Source organism: Bos javanicus, chromosome 18 (genome assembly GCF_032452875.1).
Source record: "Bos javanicus breed banteng chromosome 18, ARS-OSU_banteng_1.0, whole genome shotgun sequence".
NCBI classification, from domain to species: Eukaryota; Metazoa; Chordata; class Mammalia; order Artiodactyla; family Bovidae; genus Bos; species Bos javanicus.
In genome coordinates this window covers 45,699,029-45,722,356 of record NC_083885.1, presented here as the reverse complement: position 1 = coordinate 45,722,356, position 23,328 = coordinate 45,699,029, and the positions used below count along the sequence as shown (strand labels likewise).

General features: G+C 43.2%; 1 protein-coding gene across 3 annotated transcripts in view; it reads left to right on the top strand.

Moving 5' to 3' along the window:
- The window catches only part of LOC133230462 (zinc finger protein 549-like), a 32,714-nt gene extending 22,329 nt beyond the window's left edge, over nt 1-10,385 (top strand). For all 3 annotated transcript variants that reach the window (XM_061387948.1, XM_061387950.1, XM_061387951.1), the window contains 3 exons: nt 403-529; nt 2,734-2,828; nt 10,241-10,385. In XM_061387948.1, the coding sequence (XP_061243932.1) occupies nt 403-529; nt 2,734-2,816 (210 nt within the window). In that variant the 3' untranslated portion in view covers nt 2,817-2,828; nt 10,241-10,385. The remainder of the gene's footprint in view (nt 1-402; nt 530-2,733; nt 2,829-10,240) is intronic.
- Nucleotides 10,386-23,328: the final 12,943 nt, after the last annotated feature.

The following is a 23,328-nucleotide window of genomic DNA, read 5'->3' as shown; positions in this document are numbered from 1 at the left end:
ATACAGCACGTGAAGCCGTCAGCATGGTGCTGACACACAGTGAGGACCAGTGAGGCTCAGCTGCTGCCACCGTTACTGCTGGAATTTTTATCTTATTTTCCCATGCTCTGACATGCCAGAGCATTTGCTGTCTGCCCCTTATAGTCCTATGGACTTGCCTGAAACTTGTGTCGTTCTCCAACATCTTCCCCCCATGGACGGCTTTTCTCTCTGACGCATCTGCATTACGTCCAAAGGCAGCTTCTGCCTCCACGTTGAACACAGAGCAGAGCTTGGCTCACTAGTGTGCTTGGTGTTTAAAGCCTTGAGTCTCTCTGCAACTTTAGCAGTGACCGAGAAATAGGTTCTAATCTCATCCCAAAGTTTCAAAGTCAATGTGGCTGTCTGTGTTTGACTTTCCAGATACTGATGCTCTTCAAGTATTTGGCCATGACCTTCACTTGGGAGGAGTGGGGGCAATTGGATCTGGCACAGAGAACCCTGTATTGGGAGGTGATGCTGGAGACTTGTGGACTCCTGGTCTCACTGGGTAAGGCCCACCTCCCTCCTGTGTTTGGAACCCACAGCCTCTTTCCTCATTTTACCCTCTCACTTCAGTCCTGACTGGTAGACAAGGCCTCTGAAGTCTACCCTCCCTCCCTCCCACCCATAACTCCTGCTGCATTTCTGTTCTACCTCCTCTTTCCTGGTCTCCTTTTGTCTAGCCAGGCACCACAAAGGACTAAACCAAGCCCATCCTCACTCCAATACCTAGCCCAGGCTGGCCTCACTCTGAGGCCCTTATTCCAGATTCTCACTGGAACAAAACTGAATGGTCAAGCTTTGTTGGGTTAGGTGTCCCCATAACTCAGTAAGCAGGGGCTGGAGATAAGGGGCTATTTCCCAAGAGTCCACAAGTCAGGCAAGCCACGCCTGCACATAACATTGAGTAGAGTTCCATGTGCTATACAATAGGTCCTTGTTGGTTATCCATTTTGAATATAGCAGTAGGTACATGACTTTCCCAAACTCCCTAACTATCCCTTCCCCATGGCAACCATAAGTTCATTTTCTAAGACTGTGAGTCTCCTTCTGTTTTGTAAGTAAGTTCATTTGTATCATTTCTTTTTAGATCCCACATATAAGAGATGTTATACAATATCTCTGAGTGCGAAGTCTTTGATGCCTCCTCTAACTGTGGCTAATTTTCCTTTTAACACAAGGAGTAACCCCCGACTCAAAATTCCTGGCAGGACACAAAAGTTATGGAACTCATAACATTATTTTGTTTTCATTGTTATATTTTGATGCTACCTATTCATGAAAAAGACTAGTTTTGCCATTTACACGTGATACAAGATTCCCCTTCTGAAGAAGTCAATTGACATAAACAAAATATGGGTCAACTTTTTAACAAAAGCAGTTGTTAATAGTGGACACAACTAATTCTCCCGGAGCACTCACAACACTTGTCAGGCCCTGTCCCTGAAAAGATGCTCTCTACCCCACTAACTTAATTCTCATAGTACCTTTTGCTCACTCTGAACCCAATTCCCTCCCCTCCAGGAAGCTGCTACCCAAAGACAACTGTAACAGTTTTTAGCATGAATTATTACTTGAACATGTTTATTTAATTGAGGTATAATTATATTCAAGAAAATGTGTCATCTCCAGTGTCTAACTCAATTGTATTAATATATTTTTCTGTATACTCACCCATATGACTTCCACCTAGATCAAGTTGTGGAGTATTTTTCACCCCAAAGCAGGTTTTCCCCACTGCCTCTCAGTTGGTTCCCCACCAAAGACACTACTCTTTAGGGTCAGACTTGGCATTGCTGACCTCCACACCAAGATGTTGGATTGACCTGTTCTGGATCATTACATAAGTGGAATCACACAGTGTGCATTGCTTTGTGTCCAGGGTCTTTCACTCAACGTGCTTTTTGTGAGATTCATAGTATAAGGATTAATTTCTGACCTGAGACTGTTGATGCAAATGTCTTCTGGTTTATACGGAGTCCCTTTGCCTCACTTTACACCATCACAAATCATAACTTCCGAATAGCAAAACTTTCAACATTTTCCAAATAAAACTGAAAGCGGTCAGACAGTCAGGCATCAGTTGACTTATACAGTGCTTTACAGTTCTCCCTAGGTACCCGAATCACTTGGAGAGCTTTTAAACATTCACATCCAGGCTTCTTCCCCAGAAATTTGGTTCCATTTGGATAATGATCAAAACCAGGCATCCCCAGTTGGTTCTGATACCCAGGGCGGTTGGAACACTGACTTAGGTTAATGAGAAAATAACTCCCAAGAAAAGGGTGTCACCTTTCTGGGGTCCTGTGGCTGTGTGTAAAGTGAAGGGGCCTCTTGAATTGGCTCCTGTGGGATGGAGATCAAGGGGAATGGGTGTTAGGTAGATAGCTATCACTACCCTCTGCAGCATTTTGGTCCAAGGATGGTGTTTGTACTCTTGGTTTCCAAGTCAGCAGTTTCTTTACATGTGTGGGAGCAAGCTCATTCCAAGCTCTCATCCTTGAATATCATACTGAATAGAGAGGACCATTTGTACCTTTCCCCTGGAGAAGGGAATGGCAACCTTTTACAGTATTCTGGCCTGGAGAATTCCATAGACAGAGGAACCTGGCAGGCTACAGTCCATGGGCTCACAAAGAGTTGGACACAACTGAGTGCCTAACAGTTTTGTACATTTACTTGAACACTGCTGTCCTGTTTTTCCATGATCAGGGTATCCTGTTCCCAAACCAGAACTGACCCATCTGCTGGAGAATGAGCAAAATCTATGCGTGGTGAAGAGAGGCTTCTCCTAAGTTCCTGTTCAGGTGAGTGACCAATGGTCAGCAGGTGAGGGGGTCTATAGAGGGTCACTGGGAAGCCTCTTATTGTGACCTGCCTGGGGGCCTGGCGGCCATGGAGTCCTGTGACCTGTTACACACTTATTATTACACTCTTATTACTTGAGGAGGACTAGGTTGTATTTTCATTCCAATCCCAAAGAAAGGCAGTGCCAAAGAATGCTCAAACTACCACACAGTTGCACTCATCTCACACGCTAGTAAAGTAATGCTCAAAATTCTCCAAGCCAGGGTTCAACAGTACATGAACCATAAACGTCCAGATGTTCAAGCTGGATTTAGAAAAGGCAGAGGAACCATAGATCAAATTGCCAACATCCGTTGGATTATTGAAAAAGCAAGACAGTTCCAGAAAAACATCTGTTTCTGCTTTATTGACTATGCCAAAGCCTTTGACTATGTTCAGTTCAGTTCAGTTGCTAAGTCATGTCTGACTCTTTGCGACCCCATGAATTGCAGCATGCCAGGCCTCCCTGTCCATCACCAACTCCTGGAGTTCACTCAAATTTATGTCTATCGAGTCGGTGATGCCATCCAGCCATCTCATCCTCTGTTGTCCTCTTCTCCTCCTGCCCCCAATCCCTCCCAGCATCAGGGTCTTTTCCAATGAGTCAACTCTTTGCATAAGGTGGTCCAATACTTGGAGTTTCAGCTTTAGCATCAGTCCTTCCAGTGAACACCCAGGACTGATTTCCTGTAGAATGGACTGGTTGGATCTCCTTGCAGTCCAAGGGACTCTCAAGAGTCTTCTCCAACACCACAGTTCAAAAGCATCCATTCTTTGGCGCTCAGCTTTCTTCACAGTCCAACTCTCACATCCATACATGACCACTGGAAAAACCGTAGCCTTGACTAGACAGACCTTTGTTGAAAAAGTAATGTCTCTGCTTTTGAATATGCTATCTAGGTTGACCATAACTTTCCTTCCAAGGAGTAAGAGTCTTTTAATTTCATGGCTGCAATCACCATCCACAGTGATTTTGGAGCCCAGGAAAATAAAGTCTAACATTGTTTCCACTGTTTCCCTATCTATTTCCCATGAAGTGATGGGACCAGATGCCATGATCTTCGTTTTCTGAATGTTGAGCTTTAAGCCAACTTTTTCACTCTCCTCTTTCACTTTCATCAAGAGGCTTTTTAGTTCCCCTTCACTTTCTGCCATAAGGGTGGTGTCATCTGCATATCTGAGGTTATTGATATTTCTCCCGGCAATCTTGATTCCAGCTTCTGCTTCTTCCAGCCCAGTGTTTCTCATGATGTACTCTGCGTATAAGTTAAATAAGCAGGGTGACAGTATACAGCCTTGACACTCTCCTTTCCCGATTTGGAACAGTCTGTTGTTCCACATTCAGTTCTACCTATTGCTTCTTGACCTGCATACAGATTTCTCAGGAGGCAAGTCAGGTGGTCTGGTATTTCCATCTCTTTCAGAATATTCCACAGTTTGTGGTGATCCACACAGTCGAAAGTTTTGGCATAGTCAATAAAGCAGAAATAGATGTTTTTCTGAAACTCTCTTGCTTTTTTGATGATCCAACAGACGTTGGCAATTTGATCTCAGGTTAATCTGTCTTTTCTAAATCCAGCTTGAACATTTGGAATTTCATGGTTCACTTACTGTTGAAGCTTGGCTTAGAGAATTTTAAGCATTACTTTACTAGCATGTGAGATGAGTGCAATTGTGCAGTAGTTTGAGCATTCTTTGGCATTGCCTTCCTTTGCGATTGGAATGAAAACTGACCTTTTCCAGTCCTGTGGCCACTGCTGCCTTTTCCAAATTTGCTGGCATGTTGAGTGCAGCACTTTCACAGCATCATCTTTCAGGATTTGAAATACCTCAACTGGAATTCTATCACCTCCACTAGCTTTGTTATTAGTAATGCTTCCTAAGGCCCACTTGACTTTGCATTCCAGGATGTCTGGCTCTAGGTGTGTGATCACACCATCTGGGTCATGAAGATCTTTTTTGTATAGTTTTTCTGTGTATTCTTGCCACCTCTTCTTAATGTCTTCTGCTTCTTTTAGGTCCATACCATTTCTGTCCTTTATTTTGCCCATCTTTGCATGAAAAGTTCCCTTGGTATCTCTAATTTTCTTGAAGAGATCTCTAGTCTTTCCCATTCTATTGTTTTCCTCTATTTCTGTGCACTGATCACTGAGGAAGGCTTTCTTATCTCTCCTTGCTATTGTTTGGAACTCTGCATTCAAATGGGTATATCTTTCCTTTTCTCCTTTGCCTTTAACTTCTCTTCTTTTCATAGCTATTTGTAAGGCCTCCTCAGACAACCATTTTGCCTTTTTACATTTCTTTTTCTTGGGGATGGTCTTGATCCCTGCCACCTGTACAACGTCATGAACTTCTGTCCATAGTTCTTCAGGCACTCTATCAGATCTTGAATCTACTTATCACTTCCACTGTATAATCATAAGGGATTTGATTTAGGTCATACCTGAATAGTCTAGTGGTTTTCCTTACTTTCTTCAATTTAAGTCTGAATTTGGCAATAAGGAGTTCATGATCTGAGCCACAGTCAGCTCCCAGTCTTGCTTTTGCTGACTAGAGAGCTTCTCTATCTTTGGCTGCAAAGAATATAATCAATCTGATTTCAGTGTTGACCATCTGGTGATGTCCATGTGTAGAGTCTTCTCTTGTGTTGTTGGAAGAGGGTGTTTGCTATGACCAGTGCGTTCCCTTGGCAAAATTCTGTTAGCCTTTGCCCTGTTTCATTCTGTACTCCAAGGCCAAATTTGCCTGTTACTCCAGGTATTTCTTGACTTCCTACTTTTGCATTCCAGTCCCGTATAAGGAAAAGGACATATTTTTTGGGTGTTAGTTCTAGAAGGTCTTTTAGGTCTTCATAGAACCATTCAACTTCAGCTTCTTCAGCATTACTGGTGATATTAAATTGTTTGCCTTAGAAACAGAGATCATTCTGTTGTTTTTAGATTGCATCCAAGTGCTACATTTTGGACTCTTTTGTTGACTGTGATGGCTACTCCATATCTTCTAAGGGACTCCTGCCCACAGTAGTAGATATAATGGTTATCTGAGTTAAATTCACCCATTCCAGTCCATCTTAGTTCACTGATTCTTAAAATGCCTATGTTCACTCTTGCCATCTCCTGTTTGACCACTTCCAGTTTGCCTTGATTCATGGACGTAACATTCCAGGTTCCTATGCAATATTGCTCTTTACAGCATTGGACTTTATGTCCATCACCAGTCACATCCACAACTGGGTGTTGTTTTTGCTTTGCCTCCGTCTCTTCATTCTTTCTGGAGTTATTTCTCCACTGATCTCCTGCAGCATATTGGGTATCTACCAACCTGGGGAGATCATCTTTCAGTGTCCTATCTTTTTGCCTTTTCATACTGTTCATGGGGTTCTCAAGGCAAGAATGCTATAACAGGGCCCCCACAAAAGCACGAGACTCCATTTTCCTCAGCAGGAGTGATGTACAGCCCAGCAGAGGAAGGATATTCTAGAGTTGGTTCCTCTATTATTCAGTTCTCTCATTCAGTCTTCACATCTGTCTTCAAAGGACTCTGATGTGTTCTTGCTGGTATGATGAGCAAGAGTCATCCTTCATCCACATTACCACACACTGTGTCCTTGACACATCACATGGGAGTAAATACACATGGGTGACTAAGACTGGGCTCTTGAGCAAGAGGAAAACTCACTGTATAGCGTTGGAAACATGCATGAAAACAGGTACTGTAAAACTACTCTGCTGCTACAATAGAAACCTGTCCAGGGCCTCCAAGGGCATAAAGAAGAGTAGGCTCAAAACTGGGGTCTTGGAGGAAGATGTACAGCGGAAAGAGCAGTCTAGTTGCTGGTGGCTAAGAGCCTGGATACTGTGTATAGATTGCTCTGCTAGCACTTCCAAGTTATTCTCATCACCAGACTTGGACAAGTCTCTTCTCCCCAGGCCTTAGCATCCTTGTCTGTAAACATGGGTCAATAAATTGTAAAGTGCAATAAGGAAAGCAGACACTAAAGAATGGTTTCATGCAGACTTCTTAGTAGGCACTGAAGCTGGGTCCAAAAGATAGGGAATAGTATTCCTGTGAAAGAAAATAGCATGGGCCAAGATCTTGAGGCCGCAAGGGCTGGGCCAATGAGGCTAGAGTAGGAGGCAGAGATTGATGCACAGAGTTTTGAAGGCAAAGTGAAAAGTGTAGATTTTATCCTAATTGCTTACGGAGGTTGTGGGAGGGTTTCACTAGGACAAAGACACAATCTGATTTGTCTTTAAATCCCCCTCTAACTAGTGTGAGGGGCTTCCCTGGTGGCTCAGCAGTAAAGAATCCGCCTGCCAATGCAGGAGACACAGGTTCCATCCCTGGGTTGGAAAGATCCCCTGGAGAAGGAAATGGCAATCGACTCAAGTATTCTTGACGTGGAAGTCCCATGGATAGAAGAGCCTGGCAGGCTACAGTCCACGGGTTCATATAAGAGTCAGACATGACTAAGTGACTAAACAACAACTACTAATGTGTGAGGAATGTACTCGGTAGAGTCAAGAACTGAGACAGGGGATGTGGCGAAGCTGCCATATAATCCAGGAGTGTGTTGACAGTGGACTGACCCAGGACTCTAGTGTTAAGCTGGAGGGTAGACTATGACCGGGGTCATGTTAGGAAGCAGAGCTAACAGGATGTATGGATGATTGGGATAAGGGGGTGAGCCCCAGGGGATGATTTTTCTCATCTCTGAAAAAGCCAGTGCATACATGGGATTGCAGGGCATGTCCTGTTCTTGTGTTTATATTTTTTGATCAGTACACAGTAATCTGCTGGAGCCAAAGGCTGCCATTTCTGAGGCTTGGAAAAGGTGAGATTCTTCCCTGTCTCCATGAGGGTTACTCAGGCAGTTCATTTTTCTATGGCCTCATTTCTCTGACACAGAGGGACCCTGGCTCAGCCCAGATTAGATGATACTGGGAAGGAGATCGTGTGGGTGTTGGGCAGAACTGCAGCTCCATGGGGCACATTCCCAGCCACTTACCAAATATTACCAAAGGCAACACAAGGATCTCTGGGCCTTGATCTCCTTCTCTGTAAACTGGGCAGATTCACCTCTCCAGACTGCTTTGTAGGTTAAAGGACACAGCATCTGTACATGTATGTATGCTTGATATATGAACATGTTTTTAAAAGGGCAGATATTTTTGTAATTATGATCATACACCTTTTCCAACCCCCATCTCTCCCACTGCTGACCTAGTGATTTTCTGAATAAAAGCATATGTACTACAGTTTCCCATGGACATCTCAGCTGGCTTTAGGCCTTGGTCGTGACCCTCATGACCTTCAATATAAGATCTTGGCACCCCACCAGCCAAACCTAGGACATCCCTGCTCAATGTCTGGCTCCTTTCCACTGGTGGTGACTGAGGATGGCATGGAATTAGTTGTGCTAGGAAAGTTATGACCAACCTAGATAGCATATTCAAAAGCAGAGACATTACTTTGCCAAAAAAGGTTCGTCTAGTCAAGGCTATGGTTTTTCCTGTGGTCATGTATGGATCTAAGAGTTGGACTGTGAAGAAGGCTGAGCGCCGAAGAATTGATGCTTATGAACTGTGGTGTTGGAGAAGACTCTTGAGAGTCCCTTGGACTGCAGGGAGATCCAACCAGTCCATTCTGAAGGAGATCAGCCCCGGGATTTCTTTGGAAGGAATGATGCTAAAGCTGAAACTCCAGTACTTTGGCCACCTCATGCGAGGAGTTGACTCACTGGAAAAGACCCTGATGCTGGGAGGGATTGGGGGCAAGAGGAGAAGGGGATGACAGAGAATGAGATGGCTGGATGGCATCACTGACTTGATGGACGTGAGTCTGAGTGAACTCTGGGAGTTGGTGATGGACAGGGAGGCCTGGCATGCTGCGATTCATGGGGTCGCAGAGTCGGACACGACTGAATGACTGATCTGATCTGATCTGATCTGAATGAAAATTAAATTCCTCATATAAGGTATTTTGGTCTCAATAAAGGTCACTGACTGCTAATTTGTAAAGCCCAGATGAGTGAGTGAGATTCGCTCAGTTGTGTCTGACTCTTTGCAATCCCATGGGCTATAGCCCAACAGGCTCCTTTGTCCATGGAATTCTCCAGGCAAGATTACTGGAGTGGATAGCCATTCCCTTTTCCAAGGGGACTTCCCAATCCAGGGATTGAACCTGGGTCTCCTGCATTGCAGGCAGATTCTTTACCATCCAAGCCACCCGGGAAGCATCAGATCAGATCAGATCAATCGCTCAGTCATGTCCGACTCTTTGCGACCCCATGAATCGCAGCATGCCAGGCCTCCCTGTCCATCACCAACTCCCGGAGTTCACTCAGACTCACGTCCATCGAGTCAGTGATGCCATCCAGCCATCTCATCCTCTGTCGTCCCCTTCTCCTCTTGCCCCCAATCCCTCCCAGCATCAGGGTCTTTTCCAGTGAGTCAACTCCTCGCATGAGGTGGCCAAAGTACTGGAGTTTCAGCTTTAGCATCATTCCTTCCAAAGAAATCCCAGGGCTGATCTCCTTCAGAATGGACTGGTTGGATCTCCTTGCAGTCCAAGGGACTCTCAAGAGTCTTCTCCAACACCACAGTTCAAAAGCATCAATTCTTCGGCGCTCAGCTTTCTTCACAGTCCAATTCTCACATCCATACATGACCACTGAAAAAACCATAGCCTTGACTAGATGGACCTTTGTTGGCAAAGTAATGTCTCTGCTTTTGAATATGTTATCTAGGTTGGTCATAACTTTCCTTCCAAGGAGTAAGCGTCTTTTAATTTCATGGCTGCAGTTACCATCTGCAGTGATTTTGGAGCCCAGAAAAATAAAGTCTGACACTGTTTCCACTGTTTCCCCATCTATTTCCCATGAAGTGATGGGACCGGATAGCATAGTGACAGCTAATTTGAACATCTCTCGTATATTCACTTAATGTTAATGTATTTTACTTTAACTATATTCTTTTATTATGCAAATTTCTTTGACTCACTGTTCTTTAGGTGGTCATTTTTTAAAATTTTGACTGATTACTTATTTACAGTCCAAATTTTCTTTCTTCTAGTTTGAATTGTATATTGTGATTCCTAGTATTAAGCTAACAAACACTTATTTAACAAAACAGAAAAAAGAGTTTCAAACACCTTACCTCCCTCCTCCACAATATTGAGAGACTTAGAACATCAACCAGTTTGTCCCATCTCAGTATGTACATGTTATTAAAAATAAAATATTAATATTAGTTTTCAGTTGAGTATATATTTATGTTATTGAGGCTGCACATGGTAATGTTGTCATTCTGACTTCATAATGGAATATTATTCGTGTTTTACACAGATAATGAGCTTTTTTTTAAATCCACAGATGCATCTCTCTTTTGAAGCCTCATTTCTTCTATCATCACAGATCTTTCACCTGGGATCACTTTTCATCATCATTAAATAGAAGATCCTTAAAAAAAAATTTTGTTTTATGCAGGTTAATTCTACATTAAATTTCTCATTTGTGATGTGAAGTAGTTTATTCTATACTCTTACTCCAAAGACACTATCAATGTGTTTAGTAAGTTAGATGAGCAGTTATTTCGTCAGCAATTTGAATAGGTCCCTTTCATTGTGTCCCTGAACCTGGAGGAAAGCCTCCAGGTCTGAGGTTAGGTTGGGAACAGAAATTCTATCATTGATGGAGGCAGTGATTGAATGGGCTTTGGGATTGTCACATAAAAAGGTTGAGAGTGTTGAGCACGTGGGAGAAATAATATAACAGATAATCTGGTGGCCAAATTGATTGATCGTGCTAGAAACTGACTAGGTGCTCAGCAATCCCTTTTTCTCTCCCCAGACGTACACTTAATTTGTGCTCACCTGTGGATGGCAGGTGCAGGTGATGAAGTGATTAAGTCTTGATGAGGGCAGTCCCTGGTGACTGAGTCACCAGTCTGCTGCTGCTGCTGCTAAGTCGCTTCAGTCATGTCCGACTCTGTGCGACCCCATAGTCTTGGACCTGGGTGTGGCTTCTCTGAGATCCAGAGGGGAGGCAGGAACAGGGTGAAATTCCTGAGAATTAGAGGTGAACAATGTCTTGTCAACTGCCATCACCTTCTTGAAATCATGTCAGTTCTCTTCAGCTTTGGCCTAAGGGCAGTTTGACGTGATGTTCTCAGGTGTTCAATCATTTGGCTTGTCAGAATCGTCTGTTAGGCAATAGGCCTGCCTATAGTTATGAAACCCTTCTTCATGATCTATTTTCAAGAATAAAAAGTTTTAGAGGGGTTGAGAGGAAGACTCAAGAGAGAGGGAATATATGTAAATATATGACTGATTCATGTTGTTGTACAGCAGAACCTAACATAACATTATAAAGTAATTATACTCCAATTAAAAAAAAAAAGAATAAAATTTTAAAGGAGCCAAATGGTGCAATGTTGAGTCTGGTGTTTCAGAGACCCCTTGAGTGGAGGTTATGAATAGGCAGAACTAGACACACAATTTAGGGTGTGCTGGGGAGGCTTGCAGGTTATAAGCATCTGAAACATCGCATCTGGTGTATGGATGAGTGTGGAACTGTGGGTTAGATTTAGGAGGTGAAATTTTCTGGTCATGGTGGCAACAAAAATGCAAGGAAAGAAAGGAGAGAGTGGGACCCGAGGTCTGTTTTATCTTGCCTGGGCCAATGTGTGAGGATGGTGGGCATCACAAGGGCAGTAGAGGAAATATAGTGGCCTTGAGGGGTGTTTGTAGGAAGATCAGGGTCTGGCAGGTGGCCAAATATTCCAGGGGGACGTAGATTTTATTTCATTTTTTTAACTTTTTATTTTATATTGGAGTATAGCCCATTAGCAATGTTGTGATAGTTTCAGGCGGAAAACAAAGGGACTCAGCCATACATATACATGTATCCATTCTCCCCCAAACTCCCCTCCCATCCAGCCTGCCACATAACATAGAGCAGAGTTCCCTGTGTTATTATACAGTCAATCCCTGCTGATTATCCATTTTAAATATAGCAGTATGTACATGTCCATCCCAAACTCCCTAACTATCCCTTCCCACCATCCTTCCCCCAAGGGAGAGTGGATTTTTGGATGCTGGGGTTTAGCAGGAATGGAAATAAGACTACAGTAAGGCCTGGCCTGATGCTTATTCACCCCTCTGTGAACATACTGGGCTTTTAACCTGGTGACCATCGGTGATGAAGGGACAGATTGTGCAACTCAGATGAGAAAAGTATTGAGGACATCAGACATTTGTGTGTAGTTATGACTGAGGTTGCAGTTATGAAATCAAGAACAGAGCCTAGAGGGAAGCCAATAGAGCAGGACTGAATGCTGCCCTTGCTAGTAGGTTTAATCATGTCTCCTCTAAAAGATATGCTGAAGCGCTAACATACAGCACCTCAGGATGTGATCTTACTTTTTTTTTATAGAGGTAATTAAGCTAAAAGGAGGTTGTCAGACTGGATCTTAATCCAATATGACTGGTGTCCTCAGAAAAGGGGGAAAATGGACACAGAGACATATGCTCACAAAGAGAAAATGATGTGAAGACACACAGAAGATGGCCAGGTGACTGGAGCTGTAAATACATCTACAAGCCAAGGAATACCAGGGACAGCCAGAAGCTAGACAAATAAGGAAGGATTCTCCCCTAGAGCCATCAGAGAGCATGGTCCTGCCAACTCTGTGATTTCAGACTTCTCACCTGCGGACCTGGGAGATAATAAATTTCTATTGTTCAGTGTATGGTACTCTGTTACAGCAGCACTAGGAAGCTAATACAGAAGGTCTGGGCCAGATGAGATCCTGGTTACATTTGCCAAATGCTCTCTGAATGCCATGTGCAGAGTGACTTGTGGGGAGTCTATGGAGAAGGCTAGGGTATGGGCCAGGAGTTGGGTAGCAGTGGTGTTGGGGGTTCATGTGGGTTCTAGAGTTGTGAGAGAAGTGTAGTCTTAAGAGTGATATCCATGTGGGGAGGAAGTGTTAACTGGTGACTCCAGGGCCCTAGTGTTGGGGATCAAGGAAGAAGACTGAGTTATGTTCTCAGTGACACCAGGAGATGGGGTTGTACTCATCATGTTTTTTTATTTTCTGTATTCATGAGGCTTTGATGTCTTAGAGGCCTTGCTGATTCTGGAGAGACTACCCCTCCTAGAGCTAGCTAGTTCCTAGAGGCAGTAAACAAGTTACCTGTGAGCAACTCCTTGATATGCACACCAACAGTCTAAGTCCATACCCCCACCTCCTTTTATCAGGCTCCTGCAGCCTGAGACACTATCCCCCTGTCCTCAGTGGCCCCAGGGCCAAGTGCTGGACAACTAGACACCACTTAGCCTACTCCCTCCTGCAAAAACCACAGTGGTCTCTGGTCTGTTTTCTCCTCACTCTTTCTGCCTCTTGACCAACCCTGGTGCCTCCCCATGTGGCCCTGCATGACTTGCCATGCTCCTTCCTCTTGGGAACTGTAAGTCATAAACTTCTCTTTCAAAGAAAGTTTTCTCCATGTCTGTCATTTTACCACACCTGATTAAAACAAACCCCAGGTAACATCTTAAAATACCCTGCCTATCAGGCCCAGAGCTTTGTTGCTGTCTGTCTTCCTGCCTGTCTGTCTCTACTGTGGGTTAACAGTCACTGGTATATGAGTTGAGAGTGAGCACGAGTGTCTGGTAGCTCCTCTGAATTGGGAAGTTGGGAAAGAGGTTGAGCACGGGATGGATGTGTGGGAGGATGGACTGTGACCTGCTGCTCATGGAATCAATTGCTCCCACACAAAGGGCTGTGTGACCTTTGAGGATAGTGCCGTTTCATTTTCCCTGGGGGCAGTGGGGATAGCTTGATAAGGCTGAGAATCCTGTACTGTGAAGTGGTGCTGGACAACTCTGCACTTAACAGCCTCACTGTGTGAAACCTTCACATCTACCCTGGTGACCTGAGCTGGTTTCTGCCTGTCCCCTTCTCCCACAGCTGGAGCATGGGCACCTCCTCCTTTTCTGGCATATGTGCCAGTATTCCAGGGGCAAGCCTATGTACTACTTTAAGCAGTCCAGTCCTCTGTCAGCCCCAAAACTGCCATCCTGAAGTCCTGCAGATAAGGGGCCAAGAGTCATTAGTCTTGAGATCAACCCAGTGGATCCCATTCCCTCCTCAGATGGTTGTTCAGTTTTGGAACAGTTATGTAATTTGGGTTCAGCCCCCCTTTTCAGTGGATATTTCCTGGGTTCTGACTGTGACAGTAATTATAGGCATTGACATAGATACTGCTTGGCTGGGACCACTAGATTGTTCCCACAAGACATTCCTCATAGAGATTTGTTTGTTTTGTTTTGTTTCATTTAGATTTTCTTTCCTGTAGTCTGTGGTAGAGTAGTTCACAGGGGCAATTTCACCTGCCATGTCTTTCCCTTAGAACTCGCCACATCTTCTAGGTCCCCAACTGCAGTCAAGGGAAGAGCTCTGTGTGCCTGAGCAGAGCAGACATTACTACCACTGTGAGAAGAGGTTCTCAGAGGGGGTACAGCCTTGCTAAGTGGGACCTGGGGGACAGCATAACATCAGGACTAAGTTCACATCACTCCAGAACTCTGTCCCCTGTTCACCATTGTTTGTGCTCCAACGCTGATGGCCGTACCTCTTCTATATCATTCCTTCTCCATTCTTGAAACTTGGCCACTTGTTACTTCTATGCTGGGCTGTGGATGCTTGGTTGCAGTCTCCACGTCTCACTCTCTCCACTACTTACTCCTCAGGACTCTCCAACATCAGCCTACGATTAATGTGTTGTATGTATGATAAACCTAGACAGCTTATTAAAAAGCAGAGATATCACATCACTTTTCCAACAAAGGTCCGTATAGTCAAGGCTATAGTTTTTCCAATAGTCATGTATGGAGGTGAGAGTTGGAGCGTAAAGAAGGCTGAGCGCACAAAAAATGACGCTTTCGAACTGTGGTGTTGGAGAAGACTCTTGAGAGTCCCTTGCACTGCAAGGAGATCAAACCAGTAAAGGAAATTAAATATTCATTAGAAGGACTGATGCTAAAGCAGAAGCTCCAATACTTCAGCCACCTGATGGGAAGAAGTGGAAAAGACCTCTTTTGCTGGGAAACACTGAAGACAAAAGGAGAAGAGGGCAGCAGAGGATGAGATGGCTAGATAGCATCACTGACTCAGTGGACATGAATTTGAGCAAACTCCAGGAGATAGTGGAGGACAGAGGAGCCTAGCATGCTTCAGTCCATGGGGGTGCAAAGAGTAGGACATGATTTACCAACTGAAGAATGATGCACATTTCTATTAATAGTCCTTGAATACCAGCAACTCAGCTCTAATCAGATTTTTCTGGGCTTGGACACATTGTTCTGCACAGGGTTTGTGTGTTACCAGCTGCCAAGATCCTGCTAAAAAAACATTCACAGAGAAGTAAGTTAAGACCCTGCCTTTCCATCCACTTCCATGCTCCATCCTCAGATCCTTTACTTTGGTGAGGATGTGGCACTGTTAAAGCTGAACTCTAGATTCTATGACCTCTAGAGGCTGACTAGTGCACAGCATCCCTTCCTTACTCTGACCTCAATGCCTTCATCTTCCCAACAAGCCCATGCAGTCATTCTTGGGTCAGGCATACATTTGTGATGGGCTGTTTCCTCCCATCAAAGTTAACAAGAATTTCTCCAGCCTTTTCTCAGCTTTCAGTGTTTTGGCATGGAGTGGAGAGTGAGGAGTGTCTGAACACAGTAGGAGTGTCGCATGTTAGGAATCCCACTCAGCAGACCTACCTCTGTATATGCATGACCTACTCTTGAAAAACATTTTGCACCTGGCTGGATACAAAAGCACACACCCAGGGCAGAGACCACACACTGGTCTGATAAGTGGAGAGTGTTCTGATTTAGTGCAAACCCTCACCAGCAACAGATGCAGCAGAATGTCAAGAAGTCCATCAGAGGACTTCCCTGGTGGCACGCTGGATAAGAATCTGCCTGCCAATGCAGGGAACATGGGTTTGATCCCTGGTCTGGGAAGATTCCACACGCTGCGGAGCAGCTAAGCCCATGCACTACAACTATTGAGCATGTGCTCTAGAGTCTGCATGCTGCAACTATTGCAGCCCATGTGCCTAGAGCCTGTGCTCTGCAATAAGAGAAGCCAGTACAATGAGAAGCCTGGGCACCACAACTAGAGAGTAGCCCCGCTCACTGCAACTAGAGAAAATCCACGCTCAGCAACAAAGACCCAGTAGAGCCAAAAATAGTAAGTAAATAAACAAGAATACTTTTAAAAAAGAAGTCCACCAGAAGGGAGAGGGCAAAGCCTCCCTTTTAAAGAACTACACAGACAACACATCAGGGAAGTTGTTCAGATGCAGGAAGGTTGGGAAGGACTGCTTGGTCATGTCAGGCTTTCTCCAGCATCAAGTCATTCACAGGGGAATGACCTGCTGGAGGGGAGGAGAGCAGCCTTACAGCAGCACCAGGTGTGCTGCAGCTTTTCCTGCTGTGCAAAGGCATTACAAGTGAAGTGAATTTGGAAAAGCCTTCAGCTACAATTTTACACTTGGTCAGTACTAGAGAATCTGTATTGGATAAAGGACTTATGAGGGGGATAGTGAGGGGAATTCTTTATACAGACCTCCACTCTTATTGTGCATCAAGAAGTTGACACTGAAGAGTTGAGAAATGAGTGCCGTGAAAGTGGAGAAGCAAACCTTACATTTCAGAAGTAAACTCTTCTTTGTCTTGACGCATAATCCTTTTCATAAATAGCTGGATTCGATTTGCTAAAATCTTACTGGGATTTCTGCATGTATGCTCATAAGGGATGTTGATATGCATTTTTCTTGTAATGCCTCAGTCTGGTTGTGGTATCAAATAATGCTAAGTTCTCATAATATATTGAGTAAACATTCCCTACTCTTCCAGTTTTTGGAAAAGTTTCTGTAGTATTGGTATTACTTCTTCAGTGAAGCCATTTAAGCCTGCAATTTGCTTTGTAAGAATGTTTCTAAATAGAAACTTAATTTCTATAATAGAAATGGGGCTAAATAGGTTAACTATTATTATTAACTGAGCTTTCATGGCTTGTGTGTGTGTGTATGTTTTTAATTGTCATTTCCATAAAGTTTTTCAATTAATGCCATAAAGGAAAGTTCACTATATTCCCACATTAACATTTAATATACATACAATCTGTAGTGCTATTATATTGTTCTTGACTTCATAATTTGTGTATTCTCTATTTCTTGATAAAATTTGGCTAGAGCTTAATCATATTTTATTTATCTTAAGGCTTTTGGGTTCAGTGATTTTCCCTACTTTTTTGATTTGTTTCATTGGTTTCCATCTTCATGTTTATTATATCCTTTTCCTGGTTTCTCTGTGTTTCTCTTCTTTTTCTGATTTTGTAATATGAAGACTAAGATCCATGATTTAAGACCTTTCATTTTTTTTTTAAATGTGTTAATGTTATACATTACTCTTTCAGTTCAGTTCAGTTGCTCAGTCGTGTCCGACTCTTTGCGACCCCATGAATTGCAGCACACCAGGCCTCCCTGTCCATCACAAACTCCCAGAGTTCACCCAGACTCATGTCCATCGAGTCAGTGATGCCATCCAGCCATCTCATCCTCTGTCGTCCCCTTCCCTCCTGCCCCCAATCTCTCCCAGCATCAGAGTCTTTTCCAATGAGTCAACTCTTTGCATGAGGTGGTCAAAGTACTGGAGCTTCAGCTTTAGCATCATTCCCTCCAAAGAACACCCAGGGCTGATCTCCTTCAGAATGGACTGGTTGGATCTCCTTGCAGTCAAAGGGACTCTCAAGAGTCTTCTCCAACACCACAGTTCAAAAGCATCAATTCTTCGGCGCTCAGCTTTCTTCACAGCCCAACTCTCACATCCATACATGACCACTGGAAAAACCATAGCCTTGACCAGACGGACCTTTGTTGGCAAAGTAATGTCTCTGCTTTTGAATATGCTATTTAGGTTGGTCATAACTTTTCTTCCAAGGAGTAAGCGTCTTTTAATTTCATGGCTGCAGTCACTATCTGCAGTGATTTTGGAGCCCAGGAAAATAAAGTCTGACACTGTTTCCACTGTTTCCCCATCTATTTCCCATGAAGTGATGGACAGATGCCATGATCTTCGTTTTCTGAATGTTGAGCTTTAAGCCAACTTTTTCCCTCTCCTCTTTCACTTTCATCAAGAGGCTTTTTAGTTCCTCTTCACTTTCTGCCATAAGGGTGGTGTCATCTGCATATCTGAGGTTATTGATATTTCTCCCGGCAATCTTGATTCCAGCTTGTGCTTCTTCCAGCCCAGCATTTCTCATGATGTACTCTGCATATAAGTTAAATAAGCAGGGTGACAATATACAGCCTTGACGTACTCCTTTTCCTATTTGGAACCTGTTGTTCCATGTTCCAGTCTGTTGTTCCATGTCAAGTTCTAACTGTTGCTTCCTGATCTGCATACAAATTTCTCAAGAGTCAGGTCAGGTGGTCTGGTATTCCCATCTCTTTCAGAATTTTCCACAGTTTATTATGATCCACACAGTCAAAGGCTTTGGCATAGTCAATAAAGCAGAAATAGATGTTTTTCTGGAATTCTCTTGCCTTTTCCATGATCCAGCAGATGTTGGCAATTTGGTTTCTGGTTCCTCTGCCTTTTCTAAAACCAGCTTGAACATCTGGAAGTTCACGGTTCACATATTGCTGAAGCCTGGCTTGGAGAAATTTGAGCATTACTTTACTAGCATGTGAGATGAGTGCAATTGTGCAGTAGTTTGAGCATTCTTTGGCACTGCCTTTCTTTGGGATTAGAATGAAAACTGACCTTTTCCAGTCCTGTGGCCACTGCTGAGTTTTCCAAATTTGCTGGCATATTGAGTGCAGCACTTTCACAGCATCATCTTTCAGGATTTGAAATAGCTCAACTGCAATTCCATCATCTCCACTAGCTTTGTTTGTAGTGATGCTTTTAAGGCCCACTTGACTTCACATTCTAGGATATCTGGCTCTAGGTGAGTGATCACACCATTGTGATTATCTGGGTCTTGAAGATCTTTTTTGTACAGGTCTTCTGTGTATTCTTGCCACCTCTTCTTAATATCTTCTGCTTCTGTTAGGTCCTTTCTATCCTTTATCGAGCCCATCTTTACATGAAATGTTCCCTTGGTATCTCTAATTTTCTTGACGAGATCCCTAGTCTTTCCCATTCTGTTGTTTTCCTCTATTTCTTTGCACTGATTACTGAGGAAGGCTTTCTTATCTCTTCTTGCTATTCTTTGGAACTGTGCATTCAGATGCTTATATCTTTCCTTTTCTCCTTTGCTTTTCACTTCTCTTCTTTTCACAGCTATTTGTAAGGCCTCCCCAGACAGCCATTTTGCTTTTTTGCATTTCTTTTCCATGGAGATGGTCTTGATCCCTGTCTCCTATACAATGTCATGAATCCTTTAAATACTGTTTTATCTGCCTCTGACAAATTTTGATATGTTGCGTCTTCATTTCCACTCAGTTCAAAATACTTTGACAGGACAAATGTCTTTAAAATGGATGAAGTCTCAATTTTCAGCCTTTTCCCTCTTGTACTGTGTGATTATATCTAGGGATGCTTCATCTAGGCTTCACCATTTTCTCTATTTCTTTATAAACCTTTCATAGTTTTCCAAGTTGATCCACATTGTAGAATTCTTTGTATTATTCCTTTTTATAGCTGAATAATATTCCATTGTATGTTTATAGCACAATTTGTTTATCCATCCATTGATAAAAATTTTAATTGTTTCCACCTTTTGTTTATCAAGAATAGTGTTGCTATTAACATTATGTGCAAGTATTTGTTGAAATACTTGTTTTCAATTCTCTAAAGTATCTACACAGCTGTGGAATCATATGCCACGTGATAGTTCTACACCTAACTTTTTGAGGAACCACCAAACTTTTTTCACAGAAGCAGATCCATTTTATATTCCCACCATCAATGTACTGATTTTTGCATGTTGTTATTGTTCCCTGAAACTTTTCTGAATACATGTAGTTTTTCTGGTAGATTCTATGGTACTTTCTGTATTTAGAATTGAAAGGTTGTTGCTGAACCATGAAAGATGCCGGGATTCTTGGCCTCTGGAAAAGAATTCAATCTGGGGCCAGAGACAAGGCTTGATCGCTCAGAGCTTTTGTGTAATAAAGTTTTATTAAAGTATAAAGGGGATAGAGAAAGCTTCTGACATAGACATCAGAAGGGGACAGAAAGAATACTCGCCTACTAGTCTTTCGCTGGATGTTATATAGTTACTGATGCTAAGTCGCTTCAGTTGTGTCCGACTCTGTGCAACCCCATAGATGGCAGCCTACCAGGTTCCCCCGTCCCTGGGATTCTCCAGGCAAGAACACTGGAGTGGGTTGCCATTTCCTTCTCCAATGCGTGAAAGTGAAAAGTGAAAGTGAAGTCTCTCAGTCGTGTCTGACTCTTAGAGACCCCGTGGACTGCAGCCTACCAGACTCCTCTGTCCATGAGATTTTCCAGGCAAGGGTACTGGAATGGGGTGCCATTGCCTTCTTACTAGCAGTCTGTTAATGAAAGAAAGGAATGTCTTAAAACTCAGAGAATGGCATCAGGCCCCTCACCCACAAGATGTATTTTGGGATAATCTTGGCACCAGGCAATAAGTCATCCCGGGCCGTAAAACATTGACTTGAATCTTGTAGAAAAGCAGATTACCATATAAACAGTTTCGTTTACAGAGATTAGGAGAACAATGTCTGAGTATAACAAACTGGTTTGTCAAGTCAGTTCTGAGCCTAAATCTGAGCTTTTAGGCTGAACGGACTTGAAGACAGAGTCTGAGGTAAATGCATAGTACATTAACATAGCTTAAGACAAACATTTCCGTAAGAAAAATATATTGGTTCACTCAAAATTTGAGAAAAGTTAAGTTCAGGTGGAACCAGGTGTCATTATGGCAACACAGTATTTTAAGAGAAACCTCTTTTAAAATTTGTATAGAGAAGGGAAAAAATATATCACTAGTTTGTTTCCTCCTGCTGCTTAAGAGAGAGATTTTAAAAAATGTCTGACACTTGCAGCCTATTTCCTCCGTTTGGAGACCCCTGGCCTTCCTACCTGTTATCGTCTCAGAATCATGTCATCTGTGAATAGAGGCAGTTTTACTTTTTCCTTTGCAAATGTAATGCTTTTTCTTTCTTCTTCTTTTTGCCTCTGGCTGAAACTTCTAGTACAGTGTGGAATGGTAGTGGTTAGAGCAAGTATTCTTGTTTTGTTCCTGATATTGCAGGGAAAGCTTTCAATCTTTCATTATCAAGTATAATTTTAACAGTGGCTTTTTCAAGAATGCCGTTTATCACACTGAGAAAAATGCTCTCTATTTCTAGTTTTATGAATGTTTTATTACTATTATTGTTATTATAAAAGTGTGTTGGACTTTATCAAATGCATTTTCTTTGTCAACTGAGATTATCATGTCTTTTTTCTCTTAATTTTATTAATGTGTTCTATTACTTGATTTTCTTATATTGAACCATTCTTGCATTCCTGGGATAAATCCACGATTACATATAATCCTTTAAAAAATTGAAATGATGGAGGAATGGTTTCCTAATATTTTGTTGAAGATTTTTCTATCTGTAAGTGTTAGGGATATTGATCTGTTATTTCCTCATAATATCACTTTTCAGTGTCCTTTTTGGTAAAAGTAGGACAATGAGCATTAAGGTATAAGGCCAGGAAGGACAGCAGAGTAAACAGAAGCTGGTATCATGCAGACCCCAGCTGGATGGAATAGTTCCATCAGGTTCAAGGTGTGGAAGCAGCATTTCTGATGAAGGAACTAGATGTGCCAAAAACCCAAGTTGAAAAGAACTTGATCTACTGAAGAAATCAAGTGAAGTCAATGTGACTGAAAATGACAACAAAAGCTCTCAAGTACTTATCATTTTGGGCTTCCCAGGTGGCACTAATGACAAAGAACCCTCCTGCCAATGCAGGTAGATGTAAGAGACACAGGTTCAACCCCTGGGTGGGGAAGATTCCCTGGAGGGGAGCATGGCAACCCACACCAATATTCTTGTTTGGAGAATCCTATGGACAGAGGAGTCTGGCAAGCTATGGGTCCATAAGGGTCTCAAAGAGTCAGACATGACTGAAGCAATTTAGCACACATTTATTATTATGTCCCAGGTCTAGTGCTAAGCACTTTTTAGTTATCTCTTCTGACATAGGTAATTTTGTCTCATTCACTGGAGAGTCCGGTTCTCAACTGTGTTGGAGCATTAAAACCTCTTACAGGGCTTAGGCACAGGTACGTGGGCCTCACTCAAGAGTATGTGATTCAGTAGCTCTGAAGTGGGGCCTGATGATATGTAACAAATTCCAGGTAATGCTGATGTGGTCTATGAATTGGAAACCACGGATTAGGGGAATCTTCACTTTTCATCATAAATCCTGGCTCAGAGAGGTGAAATGCTGGGCAGGAGTACATTGCATAAGGTCAAGGAATAGGGCATGTGTCAGAGCCCTTTAAGTGGGGGGGGGGGCATTGCCTGAAGGGCCAAGGAAATCAGTGTGCCTTGCCTTCAAGAGGAAGTGAGGCTGTGCCCTCCTTTGGAACCTTGTTCAGTGGCTCAGTCATGTCTGACTCTTTGTGACCCCATGGATTGCAGCATGCCAGGCTTCCCTGTCCTTCACCATCTCCCAGAGTTTGCTCAAACTCATGTCCGTGGAGTTGGTGATGACATCCCACCATTTTGTTCTCTGTCAACCCCTTCTCCTCCTGCCTTCAATCTTTCCTAGCATCAGGGTCTTTTCCAATGAGTTGGCTCTCCCCATCAGTGGCCAAAGTCCTGAAGCTTCAGCTTCAGCATCTGTCCTTCCAATGAATATTCAGGGTTGATTTGATCTCTTTGCAGTCCAAAGGACTCTCAAGAGTCTTCCGCCACACCACAGTTCAAAAGCATCAATTCTTTGGTGCTTGGCCTTCTTTATGGTCCAACGCTCACATCCCATACATGACTACTGGAAAAAACATAGCTTTGACTATAGGGACCTCTGTTGGCAAAATGATATCTCTACTTTTTATATACGCTGTCTAGATTTGGAGATGGAGAAGGAAATGGCACCCCACTCCAGTATTCTTGCCTGGAAAATCCCATGGACCGAGGAGCCTGGTAGGCTACTGTCCGTGGGGTCGCTAAGAGTTGGACACGACTGAGCGACTTCACTTTCACTCTTCACTTTCATGCAGTGGAGAAGGAAATGGAAACCCACTCCAGTGTTCTTGCCTTGAGAATCCCAGGGACGGGGAAGCCTGGTTGGGCTGCTGTCTATGGGGTCGCACAGAGTCGGACACAACTGAAGCGACTTAGCAGCAGCAGCAGCAGCAGCAGCAGCAGCAGCTTTGGAGAAAGAAATGGCAACCCACTCCAGTGTTCTTGCCT